The sequence below is a fragment of the Asterias amurensis genome, chromosome 4 (assembly GCF_032118995.1).
Source record: "Asterias amurensis chromosome 4, ASM3211899v1".
Classification (NCBI taxonomy): domain Eukaryota; kingdom Metazoa; phylum Echinodermata; class Asteroidea; order Forcipulatida; family Asteriidae; genus Asterias; species Asterias amurensis.
The window spans coordinates 26,877,572-26,899,047 of NC_092651.1; the positions used below are offsets into that span (position 1 = coordinate 26,877,572).

General features: G+C 41.3%; 1 protein-coding gene across 1 annotated transcript; it reads left to right on the plus strand.

Annotated features, from left to right (window-relative positions):
- The first annotated feature begins 764 nt into the window (after nucleotides 1–764).
- Nucleotides 765–20,285, plus strand: LOC139936217 (uncharacterized). The gene is made up of 2 exons (XM_071930990.1): nucleotides 765–961; nucleotides 12,511–20,285. The coding sequence occupies exons 1-2, from the start codon at nucleotides 804–806 to the stop codon at nucleotides 19,805–19,807; spliced, it is 7,455 nt and encodes a 2,484-aa protein (XP_071787091.1). The 5' UTR covers nucleotides 765–803; the 3' UTR covers nucleotides 19,808–20,285.
- The last annotated feature ends 1,191 nt before the right edge of the window (nucleotides 20,286–21,476 follow it).

A 21,476-nucleotide genomic window follows, 5' to 3' on the forward strand; every position in this document is an offset into this window, starting at 1 on the left:
AAATTCCAAGCCTGTCATTATCTGGTTGTATTTCCATACTGTGTTTCAATTGTGCTTACAAATACAAGCATTTTGGCCATTCTCTTCTCAATTCCCTCAGTTAAAGGATTAAGGAACATGTTGCCTTGGACTAGTCGAGATGGTCGTTGAAAAGCGTTTGTAACCATTTGCTGTAAAATGCGTAAGGTTGGAAAGATGTTTTAAAAGTAGAACACAATGATCCACACAAATATGCCTCGAAATTGCGAGGTTTTCATTTTACCTCGTTAACTACCATGATCGGCCATTTATGGGAGTCAAAAATGGGCGACCGTGTTAGTTCGTAAAGCCAAAGGAAAACCACGCATTTCAAGGCAAATTTGTGTTGATCATTGTATTCTACTTTTAAAACACCTTTCCATAACAGTTACAAGTGCATTTTTTACTGCCAACTCAAACTCGTTTGATCCAAGGCAACGTGTCCCTTTAATTGATTGCAGGCCTGGTGCCAGTCCCTTCATTTGAAACATGCATAGCTAAATATAAAACGAAACCCGATAAAACAATATCTTCAAAACTGTGCCCAATTTCATAGAGGTTGATACCAGTCACGAATTGGACATGTGGCATTGAAGTTTGGCTTGCAACCGTTATTCCATGGAGGTGGTTATTCCATTCTGAACCCAAAATTTGGCCCTGAAAATAAAATAAAATTTTGTTGGGTTAGTTAGGGCGCCACCAAGTGATACGAAATTACCGAGCGGCGCCTACGCGTGAGTGACCGACACACAGTCCGTGCATGTCACGTCCTGTACTGTCAGAAGATGGAGGAATTTTGTGAAAAACAACGTAACCCAAACGAGCCAGCTAGACACTGGAATGCTCGAAAACAGTTTATTGTCAACAACTGGGACCGATACCATGGAAATCAACTGGCTTCATTGGCCATGGTTTGGTTAAACATTGAGTTTTATGGATGCACGTAAGTTAAAATCTGCCTTCCTGAAATAAAAACACGGACCAAAATCAGTTCCACTCCTGGTATGTGGAGTCAACTCGACCCACCTATTCTTCATACGTGTGTGTCTTTTATTGTGTGTAGTACTTAATAGCTAGTGTATTAACTGGTTTTTTAAGTGATGGTGGTACTGCATAGTAGTGCTTGCCTTTGTGGTAAATTTTGGGTACAATTATAGAATACAGGGCCACTCCATCCAAGGTTAGGCTAGGGTAAGGGTTTTAAAGTTAAACTGTTTATTTTAAAAATAAATATATATATCGTAGTGTCATACGTTATCGACCCTCATATGTTTTCGGTCCCCAACTTTGATTCCCATTTCCCGCGAGATTGTGCAAGCTGCACCGGTGACAGCTAAGCTATGCAGTTTACTCAAAGTCTGTATTTTCATCAGGCATAATCATGCTGAGAAAAAAGTTTCCTGTCGTTGGTTATGCTCAAACATTTATAAAATGATTGATTTTTGGTACTAATCACTAGTGCATAAATTATGCCAACATTCAATGAGTCAAAGAAACATCATCCAACCTCGAAAGTTCAAAACAAAATTACTATCTGCTAGATTGAGTTTCATTCTGCTTTAGTCACTAGATGGATCACGTGAGGTGGTTACTATTTGGGATTCTATGGTGTGCCAATATGGGGAAAATATGAAAATATTTTAAGTGAAAATGACATCAAATTTTTTATTTTATTTACTGCATACTGTAATAAATTCCGATAAGCGTAATAAATATTAAGTCTACGATAAAGAGAAAATATCATAGATTGGTTTCTTATCTCCTGAAACCAAACATTACTGGTCTGAAATTGGGGAAAACAGATTTTTATGAAGTGTGTGGGCTTCAAGGGATTTTTTTTTTTACTTTCATGCCTTATGATATCTCTGGATTCTAATATAATAGCCAAAATGCCTTAGGACAAAAATGTTATTAAATTTATTAAGTAGTGCCTTAGGACAAAAATGTTATTAAATTTATTAAGTAGTAATTGAACAATATTTTTGATTTATTTTGCACGCCATACTAGTTTCTGAATATTCAATAAAATACCAACAAATGAAAGGTGTGAAAACATAAGACGTTGCTCCAATGTTGTGCATGCATAAGCACTGTTAATGGCGGACTGTCTCTCGCAACGTAAAACCAAAACTTTAAAAATTTCAACACACCATGCAGTGTAAGTGTTTTTGTTAAAAAATTGGATAGATGATTTGAAAAAAAAAAATTAGTTTTTGATTGTGAACAATTTTCCTGTTATCCTACTGAAAACACATGACACCAGGATAGTTTTCTTCCAGCCCCCCCCCCCCTTAACTAGCAAAATAGCCATTTGTAAGCTCGCATTAGGAAATCTATTAAGAAAATAAAATGGTTGAATGCACTTTTTGTGGAGATTATTAAAAATTAAAAAAACACACAAAAGTGGTTGGAAATAATCACAACACTGTTTACCAACAAAAACTGTTTACAAAAAAACTCACGCGTAGCTGGCCTCTGAACTTGCCATCTCTGTGCATTGTGATGGGACCTTTGAATCTTTGGATGTGGAACAGACATCTTAATTTTTCATGGCTACCATGTGCATTTTTAGGATGTTGTCGTTTTGAGACTACGGATTTGCTGGTTATGGGCGGTATGGGAGTAATATGCTGGGTGGCTGTTGGCGGAATGATGTTTTTTAGGGTTAAACTTGCGACATTAATATTCACATCTTAATAGCAGCAGCGGGCGTAAAGTATCTGAAAGTTTGAGCATCATACTGTACGGTCGAAACCTTTTTCTTTTCTTTCAAGAGTGTAATATAAAGTGTTATGTGCGCCTTGAGTATCTCATTTTGGTGGATTTTGGCTCCCTATTAACATTCTTTATTATTGTTATTGTGACGTGTGTACTCAAATATTTTCACCAATGACAAAATTTACTGATGTCCAACCCTTTATTATGATACCATTTGCTTGTAGCAACGTGTGATGATGGTTCGATCTGCAATTAATCAAATGAACCCAATACAATATAAACATTTGATTTACAGCAATTACAATAACGAATTAATCCCAATTTTATGTATTTACAACAATTGATTAAATCCCTATTTACCCACAAAATTAGGCCTGGGCGAACTATTCGAATATCCGGTTAATGGCGAATAGGTTTTCCTATCCGTAACCGCGAATGCCTTTTTTTTCTTAACCGGATATCCGCATAGGGCGCGAATAGCTATTTATAAACCGGATTGTTCTGTAATTACAACCAAGTAACCGGATATTCTTTAATATCCGAATATCCGCGGACGTCGGGCGACAACTGACATGAATGTTTTGTCTGACTCCTAATGAAACTTCTATTAAGACAGCATAAAACAGCATAAATTAAGTATTTAACTATGCTCACCTCCGTGAAGAGTCAAAACAATGACATTTCTGACGTAATTTGTTCAAAGATTACAAAAGTTTTCCTTCACGTAGAGTCATCCACGATCAAAAGAAAAAGCAAATCGCCATCTTTAAATTAGATCCGGTCATTTTTATGAATGAACCGAGTGACACTGTCTAAAACTAATATCAATCCGCCCAGAAGATCTCATTCACAAACGAACAGCGCCCTCTAGCGACAAAAAAAAAAAAAAAAAAATATTTTTTTATTTTTATTTTTTTTATAGCGCCCTCTAGCGGCGAAAAAAAACTATTCGAATATCCGGTTAATTTCGGATAGTTGGTCAGCGGTATCCGAATAACAAAATTTCACTATTCGCCCAGCACTACACAAAATGTGTGCCAAGTGTGTGTGAGTCCCCTTTGCCTCAACTCAAGTGACTTAACTTAATCTCAAACTTTATCCCAACTGTGACCTTTGACCCGTATCCACACACACCACCGTGTACTGTATGCCACAAGACCCCAACGTACACAGTACACGTACATGTACATGCAACCCACGTGAATCTAACTGACGACATGCTTAGAAAATTAACCACTTTAATAATCAAAATTTTACACTAATTACCCGCTTATTATCAACAATCCCTGATGCAGAGTATACTTAAACTTATAATCTAAACTTGATTGAACTAATTTTGTACTCACAACATTGGGCGCATCCAAAATCAACAAAATATTGGCGAAAGTATGACTGACTAGTGACGAATGTTATGATCGATCCTGGCGAAAGATGCAAAACAGCGCCCTCATTTGACCAAGAAAATTATACGCTTCTGACGTCACGCATGAATAAATTACGTTGCCTAGCCCGCAACATCCCGGCCCCTTAAATGGGCATAGTCCTTATGAGCATTTACCTAACACTTAATTTTACAAATCAAATCCCAATTTGGCCCAAACGCAGAAAAATGCAGTACCAGCAAAAAACGCATAACAACAGGTAACAAGAACTGATAATGCAAACTTCAAAAAACTTGAACTCTATTAAGCTTCAAAACCTTTGGCAAAGTTAGTGTTCTCACAATCCATAAACTGTTCATGAAGATGTGTTCATCTGTGAACTCATATCACAAATGCAATGTTTGCCGAGAATGTCCAACGAAAGATGTTCACATCCCGCAACGGTCCAAAGAAGTTGCCATGGCAACAAGAGGTCTGGCTAAACTGCTCCATTAAACTAGCACAAGGAGGCGGCGCTTGGCTCACACCTCAAATCATGCCTCAATGCACGATATTTTACCAAATATCAAATAAGCTCAAATAATGAGCACTCCTCAGATTGCAGTCCATAGACTTGAGTCACTCCTGTTGTGGTTCACATCCAACTGCTATTTGGTGCTCTCTAGACCTTCCACTGACTCCAGCAGACACAACTTGTGAATTGGTCTAACAAGTGTTGATGATTTAGTCTTCACCTTAGCAGTCCTGACTAAGTTGTCATCACCCGGATAGGTTTCCACGACTCTTCCCATGGTCCACTGGTTCCTGGGGAGGTCTTCAACAATCAACACGATATCTCCTGCTCTGATGTTCCTTGTTGGCTCATTCCACTTTCGACGTTGCTGCAGGGTGGGTAGATATTCCCTGATCCATCTGCGCCAAAATAGGTCAGCCAAATATTGGACTTGTCTCCATCGTTTACGACTATATAGATCACACTTGTCAAACACGTCTGCGGGGAAAACATTGCTCGGACGCAACAGAAGATGATTTGGAGTCAAGGGTTCTGGATCCCTCACATCATCTGAAACTACAGTAAGTGGACGACCGTTGATCACAGATTCAACCATACACATCATAGTTGAGAGACTTTCATCATAGAGCACTTGTTGTTTCAAAACTGTGTTCAAAATCTTTCTTGTTGTTCTTATCTGTCTCTCCCATGATCCTCCCATGTGTGATGCTGCCGGTGGATTGAATTTCCATCTAATCCTTTTCTGCAGTAGATATTCCTCAATCTTCTGTTTGTTCCAACGATTGATTCCTTCCCTCAGCTCGCGCTCAGCACCAACAAAATTTGTGCCGTTGTCACTTCTGATAAGTTCTGGTTGTCCTCGTCTTGCGATAAATCTCTGCAGAGCGTTAATGAAGGAGTCGGTCTCCAGCGAATGGATCACTTCAATGTGAACTGCTCTCAACACTAAGCAGGTGAAGATACACCCGTATCTTTTGACTTGACTTCGGCCTTGCTTGACCAAAAATGGGCCAAAACAATCCACTCCCACGTGACTGAACGGCGGCTTTTCAGGGGTCACCCTGTCCTTTGGTAGATCAGCCATTTTCTGTATGTTAGGAGACGCAGACAGACGCTTGCAAACGAAACAATCGCGCAACACCTGGCGCACTGCTGTTCTTCCTCCAATCACCCAGTATCGCTCTCTCATCAATGACATAACATGTTCTCTTCCTGAGTGACCTGACATGGCATGGAATTGTCTCACCAGCAGTACCACAATGTGATGATTTTGTGGTAGGATTACAGGATGCTTCAGTTGGGCCTGCATTGTAGAATTCCTCAGTCGACCCTCAACACATATTAGTCCATTTTCATTGATTTTGGGGTCTAGTCAATGGAGAGGGCTTGATTTCTTTACTGTGTTGACTGTGACTTGCAGTGCTTTGTACTCATCTGGGTAGGTTTGCCCTTGCACATATCTTATTACTGCTTGTTCTGCTTTGTCGAGTTCGTCTACTGTTAGTGGTTTCTTAATGTCGTTTTCCTTATACTTGTCTTTGTTCCGAAGATAGCTCCTCACACGCAAAACCCATGATACGGCTTTCTTTAGCTTATGCCATGATGAATAATGCTTGATCAGCTTGGCTGTGGCACTATTTTCTTCCAACTCTACAGCATATGTCTGTGCAATCTCCTTCGGTTTCTTCAGCTCTGGATCACTTTGTTTCAGGGGCTCCATTACTTTTGGTTCTTTAGGCCAATCTTCTTCAGCCATCAAGATGAACTTTGGCCCTTCCGGCCATCTCGAACTTTTCTTTATCTCACTGGCTGTCATTCCTCTTGATAGTTCATCGGCTGGGTTTGAACTTGTGTCTATATGGTGCCACTGAGCTGGTTCGGTTACATTGTGGATTTTGGCTACCCTGTTAGCCACAAAGGTATGAAATCTTCCATCTTCATTTCTTATGTACTGAAGCACAATCGTGCTGTCTGTCCAGAATATTGAATCACTTATGGGCAGATCCAACTCACGCCTCAGCATGACATCTAGTTTAGCTGCTAGTGTTGCAGCACACAGCTCGAGTCGAGGGATTGTCATCATTTTTACTGGTGCAAGATGTGACTTTGCCATTACAATGCTGCTATGTAATTGACCTTCAGTGTTTTTCATGACAAGGTATGACACCGCCCCGTAAGCCAGTTTTGAGGCATCTGCGAAGTGGTGCAGCTTGTATTCTGTCACTGTTCCGAAGTTGTGTGGCTTTACACATCTATTTACCTCATATTCCTTCATTCGAGGTAACTCCTCTGTCCAATTTTCCCATTCTTGTTTCTGCACTTCTGGTAACGGCTCGTCCCATCCTAGTTTGAGTCGAGTCAGTTTCTGCAGCAGTAGTCTCGCTCTCAGGATGAATGGATTTGCATATCCCAAGGGGTCGTAGATTGATGACACAATGCTTAGTAGTCCACGCCTTGTTATTGGCTTGTCTTTGATTGCTAATTTGTATCCTAAACTGTCTCTTTCAACATCCCAGCTGACACCCAGTGCTCGGTCAACTGGTAGCGCATCATGGTTTAGGTCAAGATCTTTCAGTTGTTTAGCCCTTTCTTCTATGGGGATGGACTTCAGAACGCTTGGTCTGTTACTCAACCACTTGGTCAACTTGAACCCTCCCTTTTGCAGTAGAGTTTTGAGCTCGGATGACAATTTCACAGCTTCCTCTTCGGTCTCCACTGAAACTAGGCAATCATCAACATAGAAATTGCGCTTCACAATCTCTACAGTTTCAGAGGAGAAGTCATCCCGGTTATCATCGGCTGTCTGACGCATAGCGAAATTGCAGCAACTTGGACTCCAAGTCCCGCCGAACAGGTGCACACACATCCGATATATCTTGGGCTGTTGTGTCATTTTGCCGTCTGGCCACCATAGAAATCTCATCACATCTCGATCTTCTACAGGCACGCGAACTTGATGGAACATGGCCTCCACATCTGCCATGAAGGCAACTGGTTCCCGTCTAAATCTCAATAATACTCCTATCAGTCTGTTTGTTAGGTCTGGTCCTTGCAGTACTTCACTATTGAGGGACACACCTCCACTTATGGCTGCGCAATCGAACACAATACGCAATTTGTCTGGTTTCATAGGATGAAATACAGGATGATGAGGCAGATACCACACAGGCTTGTCATCGGGCTTACATTCTTGCCCTTCCACTTCTTCTGCATATCCCTTCTTAAGTAAGTCCTCGATTCCTTCTTGGTACTTACGATGCAGCTTATCATCCTTGCCAAGTTTTCTTGCGAGACCTTGCAACCTTTGTTCAGCTAGCCATCGGTTGTCTGGCAAACTGGGTGGACATTTCTTAAACGGCACAGGTAACTGGTAATGTCCTCCTTCCATACATACTCCATCTTTCCAAACCTTCAGCGCTCTTTGGTCATTTACTGACATGCCTCTTTCATCACTTATGCAATCTGATGCTTCCAGTTTCCAAAACTTATCTAACTGTTCTTCAAGGCAGATGTCTCCTTGGATGAAGCTGGAACTAGCGGTCAAATCTTGTCTTTTTCCGCTCACTTGGTTCACTGAACCATGCAATGACCATCCCAGGGCTGTTCTTAGCACGTATGGTCCTTCTTTTCCTGCCCTTATTTCGAGCAGCATCAGTGCTTTTGGAACATCTTGTCCTATCAGGAGCCCAACTTCCTTCTCTCCAGCAAACGGCAGATCAATACCTTTCAAGTGAGGCAATCCTGATATTTCGTCCATTTTTGCCATGTGTGTACCATGAACGTTGATCTTTGGTTTCGTGTACACTTTTGTCATCTCTAGTCTTTCTGTAGTCGGACCAGAGTCTACGACTATGCTCACCAAAGTGGTATCGATTGTACTGTCTATCTTGTCAAGCGTTGTCAGGCTGAGTTTTTGCGTGGTCCCTTTCAATCCAAGACTTCGAGCTAACTGCTCGGTACAGAAAGTGTTTGTAGACCCTGTGTCCAACAATGCGTAAGTCCGCACAAACGTCTTACCTCGTGCGGCTTGAACCCTCACAGGTACGATGGGTAGGACGCTTCTGCTACCGGCCCCTGTGATATTATTACAGCTTGTGTCTTCGGCTGAGTCGATATAGCCATTTTGAACTTTGGCCTCTGGTTGGGTAGTTGACGGATTTGTTTCTTCTTGCGGCTGCAGAATGTGGAGAAATTTTGTGTGCTTTCTTCCACAGCCAGCGACGGAGCATGTTCTATTCAGCCTGCATGCCATTGTCATATGGCCCTTGCGGAGACAATTAAAGCATAATCTCTCCTGCTTTGCATAGTTCATTCTGTCTTGAGGTTTCATACCTTTAAACTGTTGACAACCAAACAGTGTGTGCTCCTCCTTGCACAGAGGACACTTTCTTGTGACGAATTCATTCTTCTTGGTGTCAAACTCATTGGTTTCCATGGTAACCGCAAAAGTGCCTTTGGACCTCTGCTTATCACTTTTGTTCTGCGGCACATCTCGGTTGCTCTTCGAGCTGATTGATCCATAAACTGGGTTATTCTCTTCTTCGGCCACATCTTCTATGAAGGAGACTAGGTCTTTCATGTCTGGTATTCTATCGTTCCTCTTCTGAATTTCTCTTACTATCCGGATCCACCTGTACCGAAGGTAGTTCGGCAGTCGTTCTACGATGCTCTTGAAGAAACTCTGAGGTGCCATCTCACCTTCAAACCCCACAGCGAGTAGGGTTTCATAGCAAACTCTCATTTCGTCTGCCATTTCTCTGAGAGCAGTGCCGTTGTGAGCCGAGATGGTTACGCCTTTAGTCACCCTCTGAATCCAGGCATCTGCAACCTTATGCTTGTTTCCAAAACGCTCCTTCAGCAGCGTCTTAGCTCTCTTGTAGCCCTGAGTGGAATCCATCACTGAGCATGCTTGAATAACTTTACGTGCATCTCCCTTGCAGTAGTGCAACAGCCGGGTTAACTTTGCAGCATCAGCTATTGACGTGCTGTCCACATTTATCTCAAAGGCTCTCCAAAATTCCCAAAACTTCAGGGGTTCTCCATCGTAGAACATCAACTCTGCCTTTGGTAGTTGCAATGTCTCTATCAGACTTCTCTGCTGTCTTTCTGCTTGACGTAACAATTCAATGACGGGCTCAGAGGTGGATTGCTTCTCTTGTGATTCTTGAGAATGTTCGGTAGGGCATGTTGTTGATTCTTCATAAGAATGTTCAGCTTGCAGTGGCTGGCTAGCTTGCAGTGAGGGACTATTGCTAATAGTTGACTTCTGATCTTCAAATTGAGCGTATACCTTTTCTTCTGCTTCATAACAACAGATTCTGGTGCTGAGTCGGAGCTCCGCCTTCTTCTGCTTGAGCTTTAACTCTTGTAGCTCCAACTCTCGTTGCTCACTCAGAGCTGCGTACTCTGCAGCAAGTGCAGCCTTTTTTGCCATGACTTTTATTCTGGCCTTTCTACTTGCAGACGTGCCGGTGGTACTTACGCTGCACTGACTCACCGAGTCTTCTGGATTGATATCATTTTCTTGATTTTCCATTGCAGATCTCTTTATAGCGTTGTTATCGAACTTAATGTGACGTGTGTACTCAAATATTTTCACCAATGACAAAATTTACTGATGTCCAACCCTTTATTATGATACCATTTGCTATTTGCTTGTAGCAACGTGTGATGATGGTTCGATCTGCAATTAATCAAATGAACCCAATACAATATAAACATTTGATTTACAGCAATTACAATAACGAATTAATCCCAATTTTATGTATTTACAACAATTGATTAAATCCCTATTTACCCACAAAATGTGTGCCAAGTGTGTGTGATTCCCCTTTGCCTCAACTCAAGTGACTTAACTTAATCTCAAACTTTATCCCAACTGTGACCTTTGACCCGTATCCACACACACCACCGTGTACTGTATGCCACAATACCCCAACGTACACAGTACACGTACATGTACATGCAACCCACGTGAATCTAACTGACGACATGCTTAGAAAATTAACCACTTTAACAATCAAAATTTTACACTAATTACCCGCTTATTATCAACAATCCCTGATGCAGAGTATACTTAAACTTATAATCTAAACTTGATTGAACTAATTTTGTACTCACAACATTGGGCGCATCCAAAATCAACAAAATATTGGCGAAAGTATGACTGACTAGTGACGAATGTTATGATCGATCCTGGCGAAAGATGCAAAACAGCGCCCTCATTTGACCAAGAAAATTATACGCTTCTGACGTCACGCATGAATAAATTACGTTGCCTAGCCCGCAACAGTTATTATAATGTTACTTTGAGGGATAAAATTACAAAACAAAGTCTTTTTTTACAACTTGATACGCTGAATATTTTGTTTTCAATAAAATTACTGTACCGTCCCAAATGTTTCAGAGCATTTGTCCGGCCAGAAACAAACAATTATTTTTATTAGGCCTCATGAGCCTGAACCTTAGGGTTGGGGGGGGGTGTCTTATATAGTCCTCAACCATTCATACCAAGTCCTTATTAGTAGTGCTGGGCGAATAGTGAAATTTTGTTATTCGGATACCGCTGGCCAGTTATCCGAAATTAACCGGATATTCGAATAGTCTTTTCGCCGCTAGAGGGCGCTATTTAAAAAAAAAATTAAAAATATTTTTTTTAAATATTTTTTTTTTGCCGCTAGAGGGCGCTGTTTGTTTGTGAATGAGATCTTATGGGCGGATTGATATTAGTTTTAGACAGTGTCACTCGGTTCATTCATAAAAATGACCAGATCTAATTTAAAGATAGCGATTTGCTTTTTCTTTTGATCGTGATTGACTCTACGTGAAGGAAAACTTTTGTAATCTTTGAACAAATTACGTTAGAAATGTCATTGTTTTAACTCTTCACGGAGGTGAGCATAGTTAAATACTTAATATATGCTGTTTTATGCTGTCTTAATAGAAGTTTCATAAGGATTCAGACAAAACATTCATATCAGTTGTCGCCCGACGTCCGCGGATATTCGGATATTAAAGAATATCCGGTTACTCGGTTTTAATTACAGAATTATCCTGTTTGTTTGTGAATGAGATCTTATGGGCGGATTGATATTAGTTTTAGACAGTGTCACTCGGTTCATTCATAAAAATGACCAGATCTAATTTAAAGATAGCGATTTGCTTTTTCTTTTGATCGTGATTGACTCTACGTGAAGGAAAACTTTTGTAATCTTTGAACAAATTACGTTAGAAATGTCATTGTTTTAACTCTTCACGGAGGTGAGCATAGTTAAATACTTAATATATGCTGTTTTATGCTGTCTTAATAGAAGTTTCATAAGGATTCAGACAAAACATTCATATCAGTTGTCGCCCGACGTCCGCGGATATTCGGATATTAAAGAATATCCGGTTACTCGGTTTTAATTACAGAATTATCCGGTTTGTAAATAGGTATTCGCGCCCTATGCGGATATCCGGTTAAGAAAAAAAAGGCATTCGCGGTTACGGATAGGAAAACCTATTCGCCATTAACCGGATATTCAAATAATTCGCCCAGGCCTACTTATTAGGACCATGATGATAGACATAGTGTAAAGGCTTTCTATTACTTTATATTTTTATAAGTTAAATTTGCATGTTTTTCATGCTAAAATAATTTTCGCCTTTAGAGACAACAATTTTTTTCGTGACTTGTTTCACTCATTTCTCAAAAACAACAGCACCCCAGTAAGTTATATTTTAAGGGAAGCTTTCTACCATTATTATTTTCAAACTGTTTGAGTTTAATGTAAGTAAGTCTGTGGATATTGTGTTTTGTGTCCTACAAAAAGTATCCAGACTCTGTAAAGTTGTTAATAACAATAAAACTTATGTGTGATATCGTTTTTATTGCAGATATCCACCTGAATTGATGCAACGAGTGCAGGAAATGGCCAAAGGCATAACTATAGATGTCACACCCTTGGACGTTGAAAGCAAACCAACTATCCCTGTGCGTACATCTCAGCTGTTTGATAAATCCAAACCCACACCAACACCAGAAGTGATCTCAACGACCTCGGAACCAGTTGTGTGTAGACTAACAGCAAAAAGAGAAGGGAATAGGTTCCAGAAAGCAGGAAAAAGATGGATTGTACAGGAGACGGCAAATACGGAATGTGTCAGACTTGATGAGAAAAGACGCAAGGAGATGCCATGCAGAGGATGGTACACTGCTCTTGCCGACGGGGGTACCGCGGAATTAGAACAGTCAAACTGCAATGATATAGCGTGCCAATCAAGAAATATCAGCACACATGACCCAGTTATCTCAGCTTTAGCAGAAAACTTAATTTGGGAACCCTATACTACTAAGAAAAATCGTCGTGCCTCCTCACTAAGAAGACTCAACCCTGCCGCTATGAAAGTGCCACTCAAGAGACACATAGAATATATAAGTGTTCCCCCTCCTCTTGGAAAGATTAAAACAAGATGGCTTTGTAATATGTACTACGACGAAATTCTTGTGGGTAGTGCAGAAGGTGAAAACAAGCACCGATCTAGGATAGGTGCAGCCGACAGGGCTGTATCCATGTTGGAGAATTTGAACTATGCGGTGGTGAACGCAAACAAAGTGAGTGTGATGGGAAGAAATTACAGTAAAGAGCTAGTGCCCTTAGATGAGGTCCAAGATGGGATTTCTAATAATAATATGACAGTCAGTGCCTTGGTCGACTCGACCTTCAAAAAAAAACATGTACCCATTGTGTTTGAAACCAGTGACGATGTCCGAACTGTTGATAGAGAAACTGGCTATGTGTGCACCACGACTATCGGTGGTAACACTGTTGCTACGGGTATTCACATGGACAAGAGTAAAGCAAGGCGTGCGTCTGCCGATATCGCCCTGGCCTTTTTGAGAGACAAAAGCTCCAAGATGAAGACAAACCTTGACAAGTTTAAGAATGTTGTTAATGAATGCGACATCAAGGCATCTGACTTGGGTATCAGACGTAAAAATGAGGTGTCTGATTCAATCAAACCCATTAGGGCAACTAATTCTGTTACCAAACCCAGTGAGGCGTCTCATTCTGTAATCAAATCTAGTAAGGGGCCCCATAATGTTATTGAACCCAGTAAGGCGTGTCATTCTGTTCCAGTAAACCCACCCAAGGAGGCACTACATGAGAATTTGATGCAAAAGACATCTCCCATCAATGTTCAAGTCGGGAACTTGGATAATTTTATCTTGACGGAACCGTCTAGCCCAGCCCGTGCAGTCAGCATCTTGATCGACTCTGCATTCAGTAACAATGTCCCCATTGAGTTTAAAATTGACAGCGCCAAAATGATCAATGGTGTAAAAGGCTTTATGTGCAGCACCATCGTCAATGGTGTAATCGTTGCTACTGGTACTTCCAGGTTTACGGCACAAGCAAGGAATGTGTCTGCCAATAATGCCCTGGCCGTTTTGAGAAACCAAAGCTCCAACATAAAGGAAGGCCATGACAACACACGGAATGTTGGTATTGAACCCGATTCCAAGGCGTCTGATTTTGTTGTTGCGGAGAACATTGTCAATGAACCTGATTCCAAGGTGTCAGATTTAGTTATCAAACTTGAGAATACGGCGTCTGATTCTGTTGTTGCAGAGAATGCTGTCAATGCACCCGATGATATCAAGGCGTCTGATTTTGTCTTCAAACTTGAAAATACATCCTCTGATACCGCAGCGTTTATGGAGTCTGATTCTGTTGTTCCAGAGAATGTTGGTATTGAAACTGAAAGCAAGGCATCTGATGTTGTTGTCAAACTTGAAAACACAGCATCTGATTCAATTGTCACAGAGAATGTTGTCAATAAACCAGATATCAAGGCGTCTGATTTTGTCATCAAACTTGAAAACATGGTGTCTGATTCTGTTGTTGCAGAGAGTGCTGGTATTGAATCCGAAGGCAAGGCATCTGATGTTGTGATCAAACTCGAAAATACAGCGTCTCATTTTGTTACTGCAGAGAATGCTGTCATTGAACCCGATTCCAAGGCATCTGATGTTGTTATCAAACTTGAAAACACAGCATCTGATTTTGTTATCAAAGAGAATGCTGTCTATGAACCCAATTCCAAGGCACCGGATTTAGTTAACAAACTTGAGGATATGGGGTCTGATTCTATTGTTGCGGAGAATACTGGAAGCAAGGTATCTGATGTTGTGATCAAACTTGAAAATACAGCGTCTGATTCTGTTACCGCAGAGCATGTTGTCACTGAACCTGATATCAAGGCATTTGATGTTGTTATCAAACTTGAAAACACAGCATCTGATTCTGTTATCAAAGAGAACGTTGTTGCAGAACCTGATTTCAAGGCATTCGATGCTGTTATCAAACTTGAGAATACGGCCTCTGATTCTATTGTTGCAGAGAATGCTGTCAATGAAACCGATATCAAGGCATTTGATGTTGTTATCCAGCCTGAAAACACAGCGTCTGATTCTGTTATAAAAGAGAATGTCGTTGCAGAGAATACTGTCAATGAACCCGATATCAAAGCGTCTGATTTTATTTTCAAACTTGAAAATACGACATCTGATCATGTTACTACACCTGATATAGCATTTAATGTTGTTGATGTAGAGAATACTGTTGATTCAAATTCCAAGGCGTCTGATGTTATCAAACTTGAAAAGATGGTGTCTGATTCTGTTGTCACAGTAGAGACTGTTGTCATTAAACCCGATTCCAAGGCATCTGATTTTGTTGTCGCAGAGAATGCTTTTAATGAACCTGATACCAAAGTAACTGATGTTGTTATCAAGCTTGAAAATATGGCATCTGATCTTGTTATCGCACCGGATATTGGGTCTGATTCTGTTGTCGGAGAGAATGTTGTCATTGCTCCCGATTCCAAGGCATCTGATTTTGTTGTCGCAGAGAATGATGTTAATGATTCTGATTTGGAGGTGTCTGACTTTGTTATCGAACTTGAAAATATGGCATCTGATCCTGTTATCGCATCGGAAATGGCATCTGATTTTGTTGTTGCAGAGAATGCTGTTGATTCCAATTCTGAGGCGTCTGATGTTGTTATCAAACTTGAAAACACGGCGACTGACTCTGTTGTCACAGAGAATGCTGTAATTGAACCTGATTCCAAGGCTTCTGATTTTGTTGTCGGAGAGGATGCTGTTAATGATTCTGATTTTGAGGTGTCTGACTTTGTTATCGGATTTGAAAATACAGCGTCTGATTCGCTTATGACATCTCATTTTGTCCCAGTGATTTCACCCGAGAAAATAGACGAGCCTTTGAAGCAAAAAACATCTCCCATCACTGTTCAAAACCATTCAGTTGTCGTACCCAGTAAGGCTTCTGATTCTGATATCGAACCCAGTGAGGTGTCTCATTCTGATATCGAACCCAGTAAGGCGTCTCATTCTGAAATCGAACCCAGTAAGGTGTCTCATTCTGATATCGAACCCAGTAAGGCGTCTCATTCTGAAATCGAACCCAGTAAGGTGTCTCATTCTGATATCGAACCCAGTAAGGCGTCTCATTCTGAAATCGAACCCAGTAAGGTGTCTCATTTTGATATTGAACCCAGTAAAGCGTCTCATTCTGGTATCGAACCCAGTAAGGCTTCTCATTTTGCTGCCGTACCCAGTAAGGCGTCTCATTCTGATATTGAACCCAGTAGAGCGCCTCATTCTGATATCGAACCCAGTAATGCGTCTCATTCTGATATCAAACCCAGTAAGGTGTCTCAGTCTGATATCGAACCCAGTAAGGCGTCTGATTGTGACATCGTACCTAGAAAGGCGTCTCATTCTGTTATCGTACCCAGTAAGGTGTCTCATTCTGATATTGAACCGAGTAAGGCATCTTATTCTGATATCGAACCCAGTAAGGCATCTCATTCTGTTATCGTACCCAGTAAGGTGTCTATTTCTGATATCGAACCCAGTAAGGCATCTCATTCTGTTATCGTACCCAGTAAGGTGTCTCATTCTGATATTGAACCCAGTAAGGCGTCTCATTCTGTTGTTGAAACCATACAGGCATTTGAGTCTGTTCCAGTTAACCCATCCATAGATGCATTACATGAGAATTTGAAGCAAAAAAAGTCATCTCCCATCAATATCCAAAACCAGGTCTTAGATGATTTTACCTTGTTTGAACCTTCTACTCCATTACCCTCAGCCAGCATCTTGATTGACTCTGCATTAATTAACGACGTCCCCATTGAGTTTGAATCTGATGGCTTTGTGTGCAGCACCATCATTAACGGTACAACTGTTGCTACCGGTACTCACATGAACAAGAGAGAAGCAAGGAATGTGTCTGCAGATAATGCCCTGGCCTTATTGAGACAACACAGCTCAAACCTGAAGAGAAAATTTAACGACACACAGAAAGTTATTAAGCCCAATAGTGAGGCGTCTGATTCTTCCGTGTTTTCACCCAAGATAACAGATGATCAGAAGAAAGAAAAGACGCCCCCGATCAACGTCTTAAACAGCATCTTGGATAATTTTGTCTTACTTGAACCGCTTGTCCGTTCCCCCGCAGTCAGCATCTTGGTTAACACAGCGTTCAAAAACAAGGTCCCCATTGAGTTTGAAACTGTCTATACGTGCAGCACTATCATTGATGGTACAACTGTTGCTACCGGTACTCACGTGGACAAAACACAAGCAAGAAATGTGTCTGCCGATAATGCCCTTGCCTTATTACGACACCACAGCTCGCATATGAAGAGAAGACTTAACAACACACAGAAAGTCATTGAAACCAATAGTGAGGCGTCTGATTCTTCCTCATTTTCATCCAAGAAAACAAATCAGCGATTAAAGCGAAAGACACTACCCACCAATGTCATAAACAGCATCTCGAATAATTTCATCTTGGTCGAACCCTCTACCCCAGCCCCAGCAGTCAGCATCTTGGTCAACTCAGCGTTTAGTAACAACGTCCCCATTGAGTTTGTTACTAGCGACGATTTCACAACGGTTGATGGAGAAACTGGCTATGTGTGCAGCACGACTATCGATGGAACAACTGTTGCTACGGGTATTCACATGAACAAGAGAGAAGCAAAGAATGTGTCTGCAGATAATGCCCTGGCCTTTTTGAGACACCGAAGCTCCCGCACGAGGAAAAAACCTGACAGTACACAGAATGTTTACAAACCCAGTAAGGAGTTCCATTCTGGACCCATGAAGAAGGCATCTCATTATTCTTTAATCAACAAACGCAGTAAGGTCCATTCTGTTATTGAACCCAAGAAGGCGTCTTATTTTGGTCCACCAAATCCACCCAAAAAGGCCACAAATGAGAATTCAAAGCAAAAGACATCTCCCACCATGACCCAAACTGGAACCTTGGTTAATTTCTCCTTGGTTGAACCATCTACCCCATCCCCTGCAGTCAGCATTTTGGTCAACTCATCATTCAGTAACAACGTCCCCATTGAATTTGTAACAAGCGACAATTTCAGAACCGTGGATGGTGAAACTGGCTATGTGTGTAGCACCATCATTAACGGTACAACTGTTGCTACGGGTATCCACGCAAACAAGAGAGAAGCAAGGAATGTGTCTGCAGATAATGCCTTGGTCTTTTTGAGAGGACAAAGCTGCAACATGAAGAAAATCCCTGACAGTACACAGAATGTTATCAAACCATGTATTAAGGTGCCTCATTCTGTTATTGAACCCAGTAAGGCAACTCATGCAAATAGTGAACCCAGTAAGGCAACTCATGCAAATAGTGAACCCAGTAAGGCAACTCATTCTGTTATTGAACCCAGTAAGGCAACGCATTCTGTTCCAGTAAACCCACCCGCTAAGGCCATAAATGAGAATTTGGAGCAAAAGGCGTCTCCCATCATTATCCAAAATGGGATCTTGGATAATTTCACCTTGATGGAACCTGCTAACCCAGACCCTTCAGTCAGCATCTTGGTCAACTCGGCATTCAAAAACAATGTTCCCATTAAGTTTGTTACGAGTAACAATTTCATGACAGTGGATGGTGAAACTGGCTATGTGTGCAGCACCATCATTGATGGTACAACTGTTGCTACGGGTATTCACATAAACAAGAGAGAAGCAAGGAATGTGTCTGCAGATAATGCCCTGGCCTTATTAAGAGGAAAAAGCTCCAACCTGAAGAAAAACCTTGACAGTACACAGAATGTTATCCAACCAAGTCGGGGGCCTCATTCTGTTATTGAACCTAGTACAGTAAACCCACCCAAAACGCTCGTAAATGAGAATTTGAAGCAAAAGACGTCTACTGTCATTATCCAAAACCAGGTCTTGGAAAATTTTACCCTGGTGGAGCCGCCTAACCCAGCCCCTCCAGTCAGCATCTTGATCGACTCTGCATTCAAAAACCACGTCCCAATTGAGTTTGAAATTAGCGACAACATCATAACATTTGACGGAGAAACTATGTATGTGTGCAAAACCATCATCAACGGCATAACCATCGCAACTGGGATTCACACGGACATGAGAGAAGTGAAAAATGTGTCTGCAAATTATGCCCTAGCCTTGCTGAGAGACCAAAGCTTGAACCCGAAGAAAACCCCGGACAACACACGGAATGTTGCGACTGAACTTGATGATAAGGCTTCTGGCTCTGTTACGAAAACCGGTAAAACAAAGATCGGTCCAGTTAATCCATCGAAAAATGTTAAGTACCCCCCGATTAAGGAAACCAATGTTGGTTACAAGATGCTCAGACAGATGGGATGGGAAGGCGGAGCACTGCAGAAAGATGGCATTGTAGATCCCATACAGGCCAGCTTGAAATTCAGTCGTGGGGGTCTCGGCTTCGTCGACCTGAAGCCAAAGTTTAGCAAGCCCCTTAAGCCGAAGGTTAGCCAACCCCCGAACCCTAAAGTTACTCAGCCCCCGAACCCAAAGGTTACCCAGCCCCCGAACCCGAGCCCAAAGCTTAGCAAAAAGAAACAAAGAGCACTGAAAAGACGAATGAAAAAACACAGGCGGTATGAAAGATTAAAATTAGTGCAAGAGAATGCCTTCAATCAAGATGATAGAACGGATGAAGAAATGTGCAATGAAGAAATATACCACGAAGAAATATGGGATGAAGAAGTATGGGATGTTGAAAGACCCCAAACATTTGAGTTACAAAATTTGGTGCCGGTAATAGAGGCATTGTACCCGAAATTTGCATATGACTGAGGACAATGAATGAAGACTTTGAGAGTTGTGCGTTAAAACACCCCAAACATTTGAGTTACAGTAACTTGGTTCTGGGCTTTGCACATGACTGAGGTTGTTTGAAAGATGACCCTATCGTTATTGTCTGAGACTTATGCGTGACATGCGTATATGTTTCCGTTGTTTGACCCTGGCGGTGGCGACCAATGCAAAAGGGTCTGTAGCAAACTCCTTCCAAAATTTCCAATACTACCTGAATTTGTAGATGTTTACTGAAAATAGCTTTCTATGTTTAGATGAACAAATCTGAGACCTTCCTGAATATAAAGTTTTCCATATTATATTGAATGCAATAATTGTTGTACAAAATCTCCCTAAAGTTTAAGCAGCTAATTTTTGCTTAGAAAATTTTTGTTGCTTAGCAGGATGAAACCAGTCACAATTGTACTTGTGAAATGGTATTTTGGTTGATAACCATATTCTGCTAAGTGTAATTTTATTGTGCTAAGCTCTTTTGTGTGCTTAAGGAACTCTATGAAATTAGGCCATGATTGCAAGATACAAATGTTTGCATCTCTGCCCTTCATGTTTCAGTGTTATGACTTGTATACAGAATATTTGTAGTTGATTCCTGCTACTACGTGGGGCCAGTTTCATAAAGCTGTTAGCAGACATTACTGCTCAGCCATTTTCTCTGCTAACCAAAAATTTAATGGTGCACCAGTCCCAGCTATGTTAACTTAAAGACACTGGACACTATTGGTAATTGTCAAAGATGAAGACCAGTCTTCTCACTTTGTGTATCTCAACAAATGCATAAAATAACAAACCTGTGAAAATTTGAGCTCAATTGGTCTTCGAAGTTGAGAAATAATAATGAAAGAAAAAACACACTTGTCACTCGAAGTTGTTTGCTTTCAGATGCTTGATTTCGAGACCTCAAATGCTAAACTTGAGGTCTCAAAATCAAATTTGTAGAAAATTACTTCTTTCTCCAAAACTACTTTGTTTCAGAGGGAACCGTTTCTCACAATGTTTTATACTACCAACATCTCCCCATTACTCGTTACCAAGTAAGGTTTTATGCTAATAACCATTTTGAATAATTACCAATAGTGTCCAATGGCTTTAATGTGTTGAGCAAGTTGTGCTTACAGGCTTTATGAAAGTGAGCCACGTACAGTTGGTGCTGATACATGGTGACATGATGTACCACCCCCCCCCCCCTCCTCCTATTGTGTCATTATTGTAATCTGGGAGTCTCAGGAACTCATTAGAGTATTTTTGAATGTTGGGGGAGGGGTGCACACCTAGTGTAATGATGTAATAAGAGGAAAAGCCAATGGTGCTTTAAAGTATGCCACACTTATCGGGCATGGTGTGGGGCATGGTGTAGGGCATGGTGTAAGGCATAGTGTAGGGCATGGTGTAGGGCATGGTGTAGGGCATGGTGTAGGGCATGGTGTAGGGCATGGTGTAGGGCATGGTGTAGGGCATGGTGTGGGGCATAGTGTAGGGCATGGTGTAGGGCATGGTGTAGGGCATGGTGTGGGGCATGGTGTAGGGCATGGTGTGGGGCATGGTGTAGGGCATGGTGTAAGGCATAGTGTAGGGCATGGTGTAGGGCATGGTGTAGGGCATGGTGTAGGGCATGGTGTGGGGCATGGTGTAGGGCATGGTGTGGGGCATG

Coding starts and splice junctions, on each gene's coding strand:
- LOC139936217 (XM_071930990.1), top strand. CDS start 804: ATGGAGGAATTTTGTGAAAAACAACGTAACCCAAACGAGCCAGCTAGA. Junction 962..12,510: donor ATTGAGTTTTATGGATGCAC/GTAAGTTAAAAT, acceptor TTTTTATTGCAG/ATATCCACCTGAATTGATGC.